The sequence below is a fragment of the Mobula birostris genome, chromosome 11, assembly GCF_030028105.1.
Source record: "Mobula birostris isolate sMobBir1 chromosome 11, sMobBir1.hap1, whole genome shotgun sequence".
NCBI classification, from domain to species: domain Eukaryota; kingdom Metazoa; phylum Chordata; class Chondrichthyes; order Myliobatiformes; family Myliobatidae; genus Mobula; species Mobula birostris.
This window is the reverse complement of record NC_092380.1, coordinates 99,212,727-99,229,137: the sequence shown is the minus strand read 5'-3', so window position 1 is coordinate 99,229,137 and position 16,411 is coordinate 99,212,727. Positions and strand designations below refer to the sequence as shown.

At 41.8% G+C, this 16,411-nt stretch overlaps 1 protein-coding gene across 9 annotated transcripts in view; it reads left to right on the top strand.

The window, feature by feature from the left end:
- nav2a (neuron navigator 2a) overlaps positions 1 to 16,411 on the top strand; it is a 523,153-nt gene that overhangs the window by 121,588 nt on the left and 385,154 nt on the right. For all 9 annotated transcript variants that reach the window (XM_072272755.1, XM_072272756.1, XM_072272754.1 and 6 more), the window contains exon 3: positions 9,665 to 9,717. In XM_072272755.1, coding sequence (XP_072128856.1) covers positions 9,665 to 9,717 — 53 coding nt within the window. The remainder of the gene's footprint in view (positions 1 to 9,664; positions 9,718 to 16,411) is intronic.

Below are 16,411 nucleotides of genomic sequence, written 5' to 3'. Positions count from 1 at the left end.
CTTTTTTTTAATATACAATATTTCTGTTTTTGCACATTTTTAAAAATCTATTCGATATACATAATTGATTTACTTGTTTATTTATTTTTAATTTAATTTATTTTTTTTCTCTCTCTGCTAGATATGTATTGCATTGAACTGCTGCAGTTAAGTTAACAAATTTCACGTCACATGCCGGTGATAATAAACCTGATTGTGATTCTTAAATGCCCCTAATGTATCTGCCTCTACCACTGCCCCTAGAAGGGCGTTCCACACACTCACCACTCTGTTTTTTTTTAAAAAACTTGCCTCTGACGTGCCCCCCCCCCCCCCCGGCCACCTGGGTGTCAGATACATTTTGTACAAGGTACTTTCGGAACTTTTGTATATAATCCGTGTTAGTTCACCTGAAGTTCTCTGGATCACACTGGTTACACACCACAATGTTCTATCCATGCTAGTGTTAATTGAAGCTAAATGTTTCATACCATGGACATTAGGGAATAGTTTCAGTTGAATTAGGAGTGAGCATTCTGGCTTGTGCATTGGCTGAATGCTTAAAGGGACTCTTTGCAGATGTTAGGAAGTCTGACTGCGGCTTCAGAACTGACTGCAGGCTGCAGCAATCACCATTTACCTGCTGAGAGGGCAGTTGTTCGGCTGCCTCAGGATTATCACACCTGGCAGCACACTCCGTTACTGGGGGTGGCATTATACCTGCGGCTGATCACTCAGAGCGGGGCTTAGGTCTTTGGGACAAGAAGCAAGGACAAGTCGGTAATGAAGAATCTAATCTTGGAGAATTTGCTGAGGGAATTTTGACTGCACAGTTACGCCAGCTGAGATCAAGGTGTACTTTAACTCTCAAATTATTTGTAGCAGGAACTTTCCAACCTAATGCAGCAGATCCATTGCTGCAGTACAGAGGATATTCTGCCTCTGCATTTAGAGAGAAATTATTTCATTTGCTTTGATGAACAACTATAATATCGGTTGCATTGGGATTTCAGGCATCTTCCAGCAGTGCAGGCAGCTGTTGACTGTATTTGTGTCACTGTAGGGATCTCCACTGTGAACCCAGACTTATTTATGGACAGAAAGGCTTTGCACTCCCTCAGAGTATGGATTTTGCCGTGTTATGTGAAGAATCTCCTCAGAGTAATTCCCATGTTTTAGGAAGGACACGTCATTCCTTCATCCTGATAAGAGTTATTTTTCTAGGTTCATAGGGATGGTCAGCCATACTGAAGCAACCCACAGCTGATGAGACAGAGGAGAACTCAAGGCGACATGCAAGTTGTGGTTTTGGGGATAGAGGGGGGAGTTGGGGGTCAGGTTAAGGCTTGGGGACAGTTATCTGCAGGAATAGGGGTCTGATTAGGGTTTAGGGACATGGAGTTAGAGATCAGACCTCTGCTGCACGTTCGAAGTCCAGTGATGTGGTTGGGTAATGAAGGACATCTGCACTCAAAGGCCAGCAGCATGGTCGGGTGACGAAGAACATCCATGGATAGTGGCCTGTCTCAGGTCAGAGGGACCCAGAATCAGATGTCCATGCAGGCAGGAGGCATGAGGGCCAGTCGGTCAGCAAACCCAGAGCCCAAGCCTGGAGTTTAGGGTCCCAAAGTTGGCTAGCCTGGGCGTCGACTTCCATACTGCAGGCGTACATAGTATTCACTTTGATCTGCATTGTATGAGTAGGAACTCCTCTTGCTTTCAACACTTCTCTACTGTGTTGGGATTCTTGACGGACTCTTCTGTAACCACAACATGCCAACCTTTTGAAATGTACTGTACATACTTGATCTCATTCCCCACTCCCCAGGGCAAAGGCTCTCCTTCCAGGCCTGTACCTCATTGACCAAGACTTGCATGGCATTTTGAGTGAATATGGAGACTGACTTCCTTTTTCTTGCAGCCTCTGTCTCCTCAGCAGTGAGTTGTTATGGTGTGGATGACATATGAGTGAGGCTTTCCCCTGATTGTTGTGAAACAAAATGACCCCATCAGGAATTGCGCAAATCCTAGTTAAGCTCTGATTTCTTAGTATAAGCCACCCAAACGCTCTTTCCCACAGGAATGTGGCCAAATTTGTGATCTTTTTTCTGATTTTCCATTGGTGCAATATACAGCAGTTTTTCACCAAATTGAAAATATTACAATTTAAATTCTAGCTAAGTGTGCACAACCACACAAAAGGTAATTAAGTGTGCTCTTTGCACCAACAAATGCATCAAGTTTGTAGACAAAAAGTCTTTCTCAGTATTGCAGGAACCAGTTGCCACAGTTCTCCCACACAATGCCATTTCCCACTGACTTTCTACTCCAGTGACATTGGCTGTTTGCTTTATTGTTGTAGTTCCCCCAGCTTCAAGATAACATCACTTGTTAAATGACTGAAATAAACTCAATTGCATTATATCACTCATGTTTTGATCTTTTAGTTTATGCTTTTTCACTTTCAGAATATATGAACGTGAGCAAAGGGGATCTTATTGAAACCTCTATTGAAGGGCCTTCAGGGGTTCCTCACAGACCTCTTGCTTAATGGTATTGGTCAATGGCATAAAAGAAGTTTGGGAACCCCTAGCCTAGATAGAGAGGATGTTTCCTATAGTGGGGGAGTCTAGGACCAGAGGGAACCACCTCAGAATTACAAGGATGTCCCTTCAGAACAGAAATGAGGAATTTCTTTAGCCAGAGGGTGGTGAATCTGTGGAATTCATTGCCACAGCTGGTTGTGGAGGTCAAGTCATTATGTGTATTTAAAGCGGAGGTTGATAGGTTCTTGATTTGTAAGTGTGTCAAAACTTACGGGAAAAAGACAGGAGAATGGGGTTGAAAGGGTTAATAAATTAGCCATGATGGAATGGCGGAGCAGAACTGATGGGCCAAATGGACCAATTGTGCTGCTGTGTCTTGTGATCTAATGTGGCTTGCTACAACTTGCCCACAAATCTTTATGGACTAGAAAATTATTGCAAACTATGTACATAAAGGCACTCAGTCACTCCTCTTGTACATATAACAACACAGAAACAGGCTATTTGGCCCGTTGAGTCTATGCCAGCTGTCAGGGAACGAATCTAAATAATCCCTTTCCTCCTCTTCCTCAATTCCTTGCACCAGGTGTGATCTTTCTCTCAATCATGTCCAGAAGCTCCCATTTAACCTACACTTGGGCAAAAAAAAAGTACCCTTGGGCAACATCTTTAGGATGTGAGAAGAAACCGAACCACTTGCAGGAAAGACAGACGGTGCATGCCTACTCTGCACGAACAGCACCTGAAGTGCTAAAACTCTTGAAGCCAGAGTTCACTGATATACACAAGGTTTTCAACCTGACCCTTACAACAATTCACACCCCAAAAGAACAACTTGCAATAATGATGTTACTTTAATGTCTTCTTGAGTACTCTGCTGATGTGAGTTTTGCAGGAAATGCGGCAGACTATTTTTTTCCAACAAACTTTAATGACCAAATGGTATATTTTAATACAGTTGGCTGAGTGCTGAGCATTGGGAAATGGGGCTTACTGAGGTCTTTCACATCCACCTGACTAAGGGCAACACACAAAATGCTGCCAGGACTCAACAAGTCAGGCAGCATCTATGGAGATGAATAAACAGTTGATGTTTTCGGCTGAGACCCTTCATCAGGACTGGAAAGGGGGAAGAAGACAGGATAAGAAGGTGGGAGGGAGGGAAAGGAGCACAAGCTAGCAGGTAATAGGTGAAGCCAGGTGAGGGGGAAGGGGATGAAGTGAAAAGCTGGGAGGTGATAGGTGGAAGAGGGGAATGGGCTGAAGAAGAAGGAATTTGACAGAGGAGAGTAGACCATGGGAGAAAGGGAATGAAGAGGGGAAAATTGCAGAGGGACGTGATGGGAAGGTAAGGAAAAAGGAAGGGGAAGGAGGAGATCCAGAGTGTGGGAATGGGAAAGGACAGAAGGGGAGGGGCAAGAAATTACCAGAAATTAGAGAAATTGATGTTCATAAGATCAAATTGGAGGCTGTCCCAGCAGAATATGAGGTGTTCTTTCTCCAAGTGAGATTGGCCTCATCCTGGCAGCAGAGGAGGCCATGGACAGACACGCCAGAATGGGAATGGGAAGTAGAATTAAAATGGATGGCCACTGGGAAATCGCACTTGTTGTGGCGGATAGAGCAAAGATGCTCGACAAAGCGATGCAAGCTCCTGTTTAATACTGAAGGGCAGCACCTCTGACAGTGTAGCATTCCTTCACTGCGATGTAACTCAAGATTGTTTTTCTAGAGTCACTTGAGACTTAAAACCACATGTTTTATGATTCAAGAGGTAAGAATGCTATACTAATGCACGGCTGACACCTGTAAAATGCATCAATAAGGTAATATGTGACACTAATGAAGAGATCTACAGGGAAACTTGTTGGGAGAAAAAGGTGATAAAATTGATGTGCAGCCATCAGATAAGTCAGCGTGACAGTTGGGTTTGGGCTTCAGCCGTGCAAAGAAAGAAAGATCGAATGGGTGTAAGGTGAAAGCAGAGAGACTGACACAGAGGGGGTGAGGGAATAGAAAAGAAGAGAAGGCAGGAAATGAATTTTACTTTTGTACTCAGCATTGCACGTGTAATGTGTTGAAAGGTATAACGCTCTTGTCGTTATGAAAAAATGCAACCGATGACACATCATGAATAATATAATGGCTGAGTTGAATATTGCTTGCAAAAATCCTGCAGCATGAGACACATCATATTTGTAGCAGTTACTTGAAAACAAACCAAAATGCCGAGAGGCTGAGTACAGGTGTTGACACTCTATGTACGATGTACACTTCCAAATACTGTACTGAGTTCCAAGTTGGAAAAAAGTACACTCGATCCTTTATCATGAAACCAGCAAAGATGAACGATCTTATCGTGACATTAGATATTAACGAAACTAAATTAGCAATGTAATGGAATAAGAGTAATTAGTGTTAAAATTAGCATAATTAAACGTAATTAGCGGTCAACAAACAAGTATCATCCCTGGCTCACTCCCTATGGCTAACTCAAACTAACGGAGACAAAGTGTGAACACATGACTACACTCATTTGCTTCAACCACACCCTGACCCATGTAACAAATACTGCAACTCATAAACCGGGCAACAGAAAATAGCTACATGGCTCCTACAATATTGTTCTATGTTCATATTGTTATCTGCAAACTGGAAGGCTGAAGAACAATGTTTTTTTTCCCCATTTGTCTTTTGAGACAGTCTTGGTGACATTATTAGCTGTAAGTTCTCACCACTCTTGAGGTCATCGTCCACCCTGTCCGCACATCAATAGACTGTGGGTATTGAAGCTTTTAGCCCTGTTTCTTAACCAACTTCTAAACTCTGAATGCCATCTTAAACTGAGTCAGGATATACAGAATATCTCTTAACGCTACACTTTTAAAAGTCGGCTTTCTCTCCCTATCGCCAGCATGGCTTTCTCATCTCTTCCCTTTTTCCACAGACACGTAAACAGGAAAGGCAGAGAAGGATATGGCCCTAATGTGGGTAGGTGGGATGAGTGAGAATGGGCAAAATGGTTGGCAAGGACGTGAGAGTCCAAAGACACCCTTCCTGTGCTGTGCAACTCCTGTCCTCCTTCCGCAGATATTGATTGAGTGTCTCCAGCAGTTACTTTTTATTTCGTATTTCTAGTGTCTGTTTTTGTTGGTATTTTCATTTATACAGATATGGTCTGCCGGTGGTGACTAGTGGTGTTTCGTTAGGATCGGTGTTGGGACCCCTTCTTTTCATATTATATATCAATAATTTGGATGAAGGAGTTGATGGCTTTGTGGCCATGTTCATGGACAATATGAAGATAGGTGGAGGAGAGTAGGGTATCTGCAGATGGACTTTAGACAGATTGGGAGAATGGGCAAAGAAGTTACAGGTGCAATATAGTGTATGGAAGTGAATGGTCATGCACTGTGGTAGAAGGAATAAAGGTATGCACTACTTTCTAAATGGGAAGGAACTTAAAAAATCTGAAGTGCAAAGGAATTTCGGAGCCTTCAAGAAGGATTGCCTCATGGTTAACTTGCAGACTGAGTCAGTAGTAAGGAAGGCGAATGCAGTGCTAGCATTTATTTTGAGAGGACAAGAATACAAAAGCAAGGATGTAATGCTGAGGCTTTATAAGGCAAAACTCGGAGTACTGTCAGCAGTTTTGGGCCCCTTAGCCAGAGGGTGGTGAATCTGTGGAAATACTTGCCACAGATAGCTGTGCAGGTCAAGTCATTGGGTATATTTCAGGCAGAGATTGATAAGATATTGATTAATCAGGGCATCAAAGGTTACAGGGAGAAGGCAGAAGAATGGGGGTGGGATAATAAATTAGCCATGATGGAGTGGTGGTGAGAATTTACTGGGTCAAACGGCCTAATTCTGCTCCTATGTCTAATGGTCTTATGGTCTTATCATTTTATTGAATTCAGATGGCAACTATCTCCATTGCGATCCACTGTATTTTTCCACTTGTGTCCTTCCCAACCAGTGGGAGAGGTGTGAAGCGAGAAAATAATATTTGAAACCATTTAAGTAGCTGTGTCTGCAACAATAACTCTTTTAAACTTCCTGAGGCATGTCAAAGGAGAAGAACCAAGTAAAGTGATAGAAAAGCTTCAGAGTGATATCGGCCAAATGCAGGCAAATAGAACTAGATTAGAAAGAAAGTTTAGTTTAATATGAACCTGGAAACAGAGTGAAATGTGTCATTTGCGTCAATGACCAACACAGTCAAGGATGTGCTGGGGGCAGCCCACAAGTGCCACCATGCTTCCAGTGCCAACATAGCATGCCCTCAACTTGCTAACCCATACTACTTCCGGAGGAAACACACAAGCCCACAGGGAGAATGTGCAGCTCCTCAGAGACAGCGGCAGGAATTGAACCCCAGTCAGTTGCGCTATAAAGCGTTATGCTAGCTAAATGGGAACTGTAGTCCTCAGTTGGGCCAAAGGGTCTGTTTCTATATGGTGTGACTCTCTGACTCTTTGATTTTGAAAGAGATGACTGAAACCATAGTCAGAAAGAGATAAGACCAAAAGGCAAAGGAGCAGAATTAGGACATTTAGCCCAATGAGTCTGCTTATTCAATAATGGCTTCTCAACTCCATTCTCCTGCCTTCTGTCAGTAACCTTTGACACCCTGACTAATCAAGAACCTATCAATCTCCTTTTTAAATATACCTAATGACGTGGCCTCCACAGCCATTTGTGGCAATGAATTCCGTAGATTCACTTCCCTCTGACTGAAGAAATTCCTTTTCATCTCTGTTCTAAAGGGATATTTTAAGATTCACTGTAAAGGGAAAAAGGAGTGATGCAGACTTTTAGGAAGGGAATTCCTGGACCCAGCTTAGGGAGTCACTGGTGTTGGAGGAATGAAGATTAGGAATGTGCATGAGGCAGAAGTTGGAGGAGCATGGGGGTCATAGAGAGCTACAGGGTTGCAGGTGAAGCTTTAAAGTTCAAAGTAAATTATTATCAAAGAAGAAGAATTAGAGTCAGATTTTTTTATCACCGGCAGGTGACGTGAAATTTGTTAACTTAGCAGCAGCAGCAGTTCAATGCAATACATCATATAGAAGAGAAAAAAAATGAATAAATAAGTCAATTACAGTATACATATATTAAATAGATTTTTTTTAAATGTGCAAAACACAGAAGTATTGTATGTTTTAAAAAAAAGTGAGGTAGTGTCCAAGGGTCCAATGTCCATTTAGAAATCGGACGGCAGAGGGGAAGAAGCTGTTCCTGAATCACTGAGTGTGTGCCTTCAGGCTTCTGTACCTCCTACCTGATGGTAACAGTGAGAAAAGGGCATGCCCTGGATGCTGCAGATCCTTAATAATGTACGCTGCCTTTCTGCGACACAGCTTCCTGAAGATGTCCTGGGTACTTTGTAGGCTAGTACCCAAGATGGAGCTGACTAGATTTACAACCCCCTGCAGCTTCTTTTGGTCCTGTGCAGTAGCTCCCACCCCCCCCCCAAAAACCAGACAGTGATGCAGCCTGTCAGAATGCTCTCCATGGTACACCTATAGAAGTTTTTGAGTGTATTTGTTGACATGCGAAACCTCTTCAAACTCTGAATGAAGTCTAGCCACTGTCTTGCCTTCTTCTACATCTCCACTTCTGATCCCTCTTTGAAGATTGGTATGTGTTCCTTTGTTTTACCATTCCTGAAGTCCACAATCAGCTCTTTTGTCTTACTGACGTTGAATGCCAGGTTGTTGTTGTGGCACCATTCCACTAGTTGGCATATCTCACTCCTGTACACCTTCTCGTCACCACCTGAGATTCTACCAACAATGGTTGTATCGTCAGCAAATTTATAGATGGTATTTGAGCTATGCCTAGCCACACAGTTGTGTGTATATAGAGAGTAGAGCAGTGGACTAAGCACACACTCCTGAGGTGCACCAGTGTTGATCGTTAGCAAGGAGGATATGTTATCACCAATCCACACAGATTGTGGTCTTCCAGTTAGGAAGTCGAGGATCCAATTGCAGAAGGACATACAGAGGCGCAGGTTCTGCAACTTCTCAATCAGGATTGTGGGAATGATGGTATTTAATGCTAAGCTATAGTCGATGAACAGCATCCTGACGTAGGTGTTTGTGTTGTCCAGGTGGTCTAAGGCCGTGTGGAGAGCCACTGAGATTGCGTCTGCTGTATTTCTCACCGTACATCACCTTGGGCCTGTGCCATTATGTGTAGGCAAGTGACAACATAGTTTGGAAAGGGCTGTCAATCCAAATAATCCTTGGCAATGGTTTAATAATGGGCAGCAGGTTAGGATCGAAAAGGGCAACAGCAAGAGACAAACAACACCCTGTAACTCCAGCAGCTAATTACACTGACACTTAATGTTATTTCCATCTGAGCCCGCTTAGACTTTCTGTGCCTTGGGAGCAGTGTTTGAGAAAGACGGCATCCATATTAAGGACCCCCCCCCCCCACCACTCAGGATATGCCCTCTTCTCATTGTTACTGTTGGGAAGGAGGTACAGAAGTCTGAAGGCACACACTCAACGATTCAGGAATGGTTTCTTCCCCTCTGCCATCCGATTTCTAAGTGGACATTGAACCCATGAGCACTACCTCACTACATTTTATTTCTGTATTTTTTGCACTACTTACTTTAACTTGTATATTATATTAATGTAATTCAGTTTTTCTTTATATTTATTTATCATGTATTTCATTGTACTGCTGCCATAAAGTTAGCAAACTTCAAGACATAAACCAGTGATATGAAACCTGAATCTGATTCTTCCTAGAGTGCTTATGAAACCTTAATGCTGCTCATGTCATCGTAGCAAGCTTGACCCACTACCAATGGGGTTCTTGTCAGCTGGCAGTGCAGAAAGACTTGTATAGTAATGGGCTCAGAAAGGGTTAAAGGCTGTCATACACTTGTCTGCTTTTAGAGGATGACCTTGCTCCTCAGCTGCTGTGGGGTGGGTAGGCACTACCCAGCAGAAAGTTGTGCATATTGCTGATGAGTATTCACTGCCTTGTTACAGTTACTTGTTGCTTGATCCTTTACCAACAAATTTTACTCAGCCATTACCCCAGACTGCTTGTCGTTGTAAACCCAAGTTATCTGCATTGAATATGCTACAAGGATTATTTTCTTTTTATTTCAGCGAATGAAAAGATTGAAGATATCAATGGCTGTCCGAAGAATCGATCACAGATGGTAAGTGGCCTGTTTTCTTTTCCTCTTGCCTTTCAGACGTTGGTCTCTTATTTTAGAAAGGTTTATTTTCAGAACAGTTTGACTGTAATAGGTTTTCAAGTAATCCAGCTTGAGTCAAAATTGGTGAGCTGAGGTACTTTAATCCAAATAAAACAACCTAGTTCATCATTTGTTTGGATTATCATGTGAGTAATATTTCAGACAGAATAAAACATTAGGCCTGTCAAGATTGTTGTGAAAATTTCAAGGATACCAATATTCCCTTTGTTGTATTAATGTACACAAACTATCTTTTGTTTGATTGATCCAATTTTCAGAATGATTTGTATATCTTCTAGTTTGGGTTTGCATTTTGTTAATTAGTGGCTAAGGTAAAACAAATGTAGCAATAGAAACTTAAAGCTTTACAACTGACAAAAGAACCTACTCCTGATCCCCATTTAGGATTGCTATGTCTGAGGCAAGAATGGAAAATCAACTTAAAGTTAGTTGGAGAGTCAGAGATGAGATGACCGATGAGCTGACTCAAAAGGCAGGAAATAAATGACTGTCATGCTCACATGCCTGGATAGATGGTGAATGTATAAATAAGCAAAGGGGAAAACTTGGAGGTTTCAGTGGTGAAATTCTGTGAGGAAGCATAACAAGCCCAACTGTTAAAACCCCACTCTCTGTTACTGGATGGAGGGATGCAGTCCTCTTTAGCTGAGGAGATCGTCACCATTAATTCACTTCTGCATTGTGACCTGGGTGATCTTCTTGTGATCAGCATAAATAGAGGATAGCTGTTAGGAGCAGGTAAGTTTTTAACTGAAGCTGGTCTGGACTAAGCATTATTTATTTGTTTATTTCATTTTCATTTTTAAAATCTTATTTATTAATTATTATTAAAGAGCAACAAAAAATACATAAAAATAATCAAGTCAATATGTCAATATGTACAATAAAGAATTAAATTAGCAAATAACTGATTAACAAAGCTAAGCAATATATCAATAATAATAAGAAAATATAAAGTGTGAAGAATGTTTTGGGGGGAAAAAAAGAGAGGAAAAAAAAAGAACCCCTACTAACTTTAAAAAAAAACAGGAAAAAATAAACCCATTGGGAGCACAACCCCGGAGCAATACGTCACGTCATACAAACTTCCAAAAAAGAAAAACGTCAATCCGCCAACTCAAATCCATTTAAATGAAAATCGGAAGGAAACCATATTAGTTAACTCAAATCAGATGATGATAGCGGGCAAAAGAACCCCACCTTTTCTCGAAATCAAATCAACGATCAAGAGTTCAACTTCAGATTTTCTCCAAACTAAGACAAAGCATCACCTGAGAACTCGTTTATTATTACTCTTATTTGCAGTTTGTCTTTTGCACATTGTTTGTCAATCTTTCTGTGTAGTTTTTCATTGACTCTATTGTTTTTTTTACTGGAAATGCCCACAAGAAAATGAATCTCTGGCTAGTATATGATGATATATTGTATATGTACTCTGATAATAAATTTACTTTGAACTTTAAACTTTGACTAAAGCATAGAAAAATACTATTGACCTATCCTGAACAAGTGTACGGAACATGCACTGTATATCCTTTTTTTAAAAAAACTAGAGGCTTCCTCCGAGCCTTTCCCCTGCACAAATCCAGTGATGTGCTGTGTATGGTAACATAGGTGCAACGGGATCCTTCTCCCTTTTTACATTCTATGTGGGAATATTGCTGGCAAGGTCAGCACTTCCCTTTAGACTTGTTTCAGAAAGCAGTTAAGAATCAGTGAACAGATTTCTTCCTCAAAGTAATATTGATGAACCAAATAAGTTCAGAATATAGAACGTAGTACATCACAGCACAATATAGGCCCTTCGGCCCACAATATTGTGCCAAGCTTTTATCTTGCTCGAAGTGGACAAATAAGGGAAAAGTCTTTGAACTTATTAATTGAATAAGACAATTTTCATTGCACACAGCACTGGTCTTAGTATGCAAAAAAGCTTTGCACCATTTGATCCTTATAGAAACCAATGCCACTCATTTAATGCAGCTTTCCAGGCTTAGGATACCTATGCCTGTGATTTTTTTTTTAGATGGCCAAGAAAGTGCACCAGCGCCTCTACTTCCTCAGGAGGCTAAAGAAGTTTGGCATGTCCCTATTGACACTCATCTTTTTTATAGATGCACCACAGGAAGCATTCTATTTAGATGGTATGGCAAATGCTGTACCTGAATCTGCAGAGAGCTGTGGAGAGTGTTCGGCACAAGATGGAAACCAGCCTTCCCTCTCTGGGGTCTGTCTACACTTCTTGCTGCCTCAGTAAAGCAGCCAGTGTAATAAAAGACCCCTCTCACCCTGGGTATTCTGTCTTTTCCTTCCTTCTGACGAGCAAAAGATACAGAATCCTGATTCAGAATCAGGTTTAATATCACTGGCATACATCATCAAGTTTGTTAACTTTGCAGCAACAATACATGCAATACATGATAAGTATGGCAGAGAGAAAGAAGCTGTTCCTGAATCGCTGATATACAGCTTTATCCTGCTGTTATAAAAGTATTTTTGGGTGGTGAGGTGGAGATGTGTCTCTACCAAAGAAGATTGTGAGGCACTCCCTCCCTCTTCGAGCCTGCAGATCACTCTTGGGCAAGGTGTAGCACCTGCTTAGCCTCCGATTAGGGTCACGTGAAGCCATGGAAGCAGGTGGTGAATGGACGTATGAGCAGCTGGTGCATATCACAAGTCCTGGTTATGCGACCACTGACCTGCCAAGTTCCTCCAGCATTTTATGTGTGTAACTTTCCAGCTCTCCTAGTTTTCATTAAATCTAGTGCAGACTCTGGAGATGTGTAAACTTTGCTCAAAATCACCCTCTGTTCAGATCAATAAATGTTTAATTCTAATAATTTACAATAATTACACTATGTGGACAAACTCATGTACACTTCACTATGCAGCTGAAATTTTGGCTTTATACGATTTATTTTATTTAGAGATACAGCACGATAACAGGCCCTTCAAGCCCAATGAGCCCAGGCCACCCAATTACACTCATGTGACCAACTAACCTACTAACCCGTGCGTCTTCGGGATGTGGGAGGAAGTCACGGGGAGAGTGTACATATTCCTGACAGACAATGATGGGAATTGAACCCGGCTCGCTGGCGCTTCAAAGCATTGCACTAACCGCTGTGCTACTGTACAGCCCCAACCCCATGCCATCACCTTCTTAATCTCAACAATTAAGGGTGCAGAAGGCCATATATCCTTGCAAAATATGTCCAAACAAAAATACATCCACCTTTAATATAGTTTCAAAGCTTCAACCTAATCTCCAGTTTTGAGTTTTGCTTTGAGGTCTGTCCATCCAAGAATAGTTCTTCATTCTCAACATCATTCCCAATCATTCATTGGGCTTGTGTTTGATTCACTCGGGCTGAAGCTTTTTCAAGTCAAAATGTACAAGATTTCCAACCCCTCTCCCTGTAAGGGATGTTTTAGTCAATTTCACTGAACGACAAAGATTTTGTTTCCTGAATTCTTTTGGTTGTACCTTAAGGATTTTGGGCTGCTGATGATGAAAAGTGCCATGCAATTTCCTTATCACGCACTTTTTTTTTTGTGATTGCCTATATTTGTTATTTCAATTCCGAATTCAAGTCAATTAAAATGTTGCTCACAATGTAAGCTGAAAAGTTTTCTATCTTGTTCAGGCATGACTGGGCATGCTTAGGCAGAGTGAATGCTGCCTGGCAGGACAGGATTTAGGAAGGCTATAAAAGCATCACTCGCACACTGTTCTATGCATTGAGTTTATGTGTACGTCAGTTTGTGATCACAATGATGTGCATGCTATACACGCATAGGATATTGTGTGTACTAATTATAATAAAGTAGTTGCGTTTTCAGGAGTATTTGTGATGGCAAGATGTCTCACCACTGTTGCAACAGTCGCAATATTTAGTGGAGAGCATATACTAAATCTCAAAGACAGAGCTTGACTCCTCTTGTTAAGAAAGCCTATGAGCTCTACTTTGGGTGTAAAGTTGATGACCAAGACAAATCCTGGGTTCCTTACATTTGGTGCATTCCCATTAAGACTTCTTCCCTGCAAATCTTGGCGCTGTCAGTGACGAGCATTGTGTAAGGTTTCACTAGGACTTCGTGGTCATGGAGGATCGGTATCAGGGCAACTGGAATCCATCAATGCTGGCTGATTATTGTTGGACACTTAAGCAAGAAGCCTCACACTGACTACAAATGAAAATCATCAGAAAGCATTTTTAGCTTAGTTGAACTATTGCAAAGCATCAGCACCATTATGTAATTAAACGCATTATATTCAATGAACCTTGCTTTCTCATTTCTCCAAGTTCCTATCTGATACAAGTAGTCTGAAATTATATTTCTGTTCAGTTTCAAATGGCTACTATAATCACAATAAAATTCAGAGGAAGCAACACTTTCAAAAAATTTGTTGTTCGGTTTTTGAGTTTGTTTACTGATGGCATTCAATGTCAAATAATAGGCTCGGAAGCCACCCGGAAAGCAGGAGAGTCGTGGCAGCATGATAAATGTGAATAGAACTACTGTCTTACAAGTCATCTCAAGCATTGCGGAGTTCAGTCCTGGCCTCTGGTACTGTCTGTGTGGAGTCTGCACATAGAACATAGAATAGTACAGCACAGTACAGACCCTTCGGCCCACAATGTTGTGCTGACCCTCAAACCCTGCCTCCCATATAAGCCCCCACCTTAAATTCCTCCATATACCTGTCTAGTAGTCTCTTAAACTTCACTAGTGTACCTGCCTCCACTACTGACTCAGGCAGTGCATTCCACGCACCAACCACTCTCTGAGTTAAAAAGCTTCCTCTAATATCCCCCTTGAACTTCCCACCCCTTACCTTAAAGCCATGTCCTCTTGTATTGAGCAGTGGTGCCCTGGGGAAGAGGCACTGGCTATCCACTCTATCTATTCCTCTTATTATCTTGTACACCTCTATCATGTCTCGTCTCATCCTCCTTCTCTCCAAAGAGTAAAGCCCTAGCTCCCTTAATCTCTGATCATAATGCATACTTTCTAAACCAGGCAGCATCCTGGTAAATCTCCTCTGTACCCTTTCCAATGCTTCCACATCCTTCCTATAGTGAGGCAACCAGAACTGGACACAGTACTCCAAGTGTGGCCTAACCAGAGTTTTATAGAGCTGCATCATTACATCGCGACTCTTAAACTCTATCCCTCGACTTATGAAAGCTAACACCCCATAAGCTTTCTTAACTACCCTATCCACCTGTGAGGCAACTTTCAGAGATCTGTGGACATGTACCCCCAGATCCCTCTGTACCTCCACACTACCAAGTATCCTGCCATTTACTTTGTACTCTGCCTTGGAGTTTGTCCTTCCAAAGTGTACCACCTCACACTTCTCCGGGTTGAACTCCATCTGCCACTTCTTCTCCGGGTTGAACTTCTGCCACATTCTCCTTGTGACTCTGTATGTTTTCCCTGGGTACTCCGGTTTCCTCCCATGTCCCAAATATGTGTGGGTTTGGGGGGTAATTAGCTATAAAATATCCAGAATGTTTTGGTGTATGTTAAAAATCTGGAGGTAGTTGAAAATGTGGAAAGAACGAAATAGGATTCAGAGTGCAGATGGATTTTCACAGTTCAGCTTGGATCTGGTAGTCCAAAGGGCCTGTTTAAGTGCTGTGTAACTCCATGACACCTTCCATGATCCTCATCCGTCAAGAGCTCAGTGCTGGATAAGGTTCCATGACCTTCCCTTTGGTCTTCTTTGAAACTGGATTGGATTTCATTTTGAAGCTACCTTTCCATAAAACCGTGGAACCTTTTAGCACAGAAAGAGACCAGCTGATCCTTCATACCCATGCAGATGAGTGAACTGATGCTGAAATCAAACCTTGTAGGCTTTGGCACATAATTTATTCAAACTGTTATTTTAAGTGTTAGGAAGGACTCTCAACCAACCACATTTGAAAAGCATGAGCTCCGGATGTCACCCATTCTCAAAGCGAAACAACTTTTCCCAGGCTGCCCTCTAATGCTTCCATATCTTCACTTCTGATCAAATGTCCCCTCAGACTGCTCTGTTCCAGAGAAAACAGTTTCAGCCTAGCTGAAGTTCTTCAATCTTCAATGCATTTTAGTAAGTCTTCTCAGCACAGGATTGTTGGATATTTTTGTTCTTCAATAACCAACCTACCAGCCCATGTCCCGAGAGATCAACTTATCTGCTAACTGCATCTAAGTTGTTAGCCAGATATATTTGAGAAGTGAGTCATAAGGAAGAAGGAAAATGTTTAAATTCAGTTAATGTGTTTGTATGTGATTGCAATTTCTATTCATGCTTCAGAGCTTAGGAGTGAGTTCGATGTGGTCCTCGGGCCATTCTCACAACCAGCTGATGAAGGAGATCCCAGTACTCGTGGAATAGAGAAGGGTGATGGTTTCACCCTAACTCCTGCCCCTAATTGTTACTTAGAGCTCCTCATGGAAAAGCATGACTGCACAATTTGGCTATTTCCAATGGCGGAGTATTTTGATCGTGCTGTAGTGATTGTGAGCTGCTGTACTGCACTGAGCTTCCTTTCTTACTGGCAGCAACAAAGTGGGAAAGGTTTCCTCTGCAAACAGCTGGCAAAGTCAGGTTGAGTACACACAGATGTCATGGTAG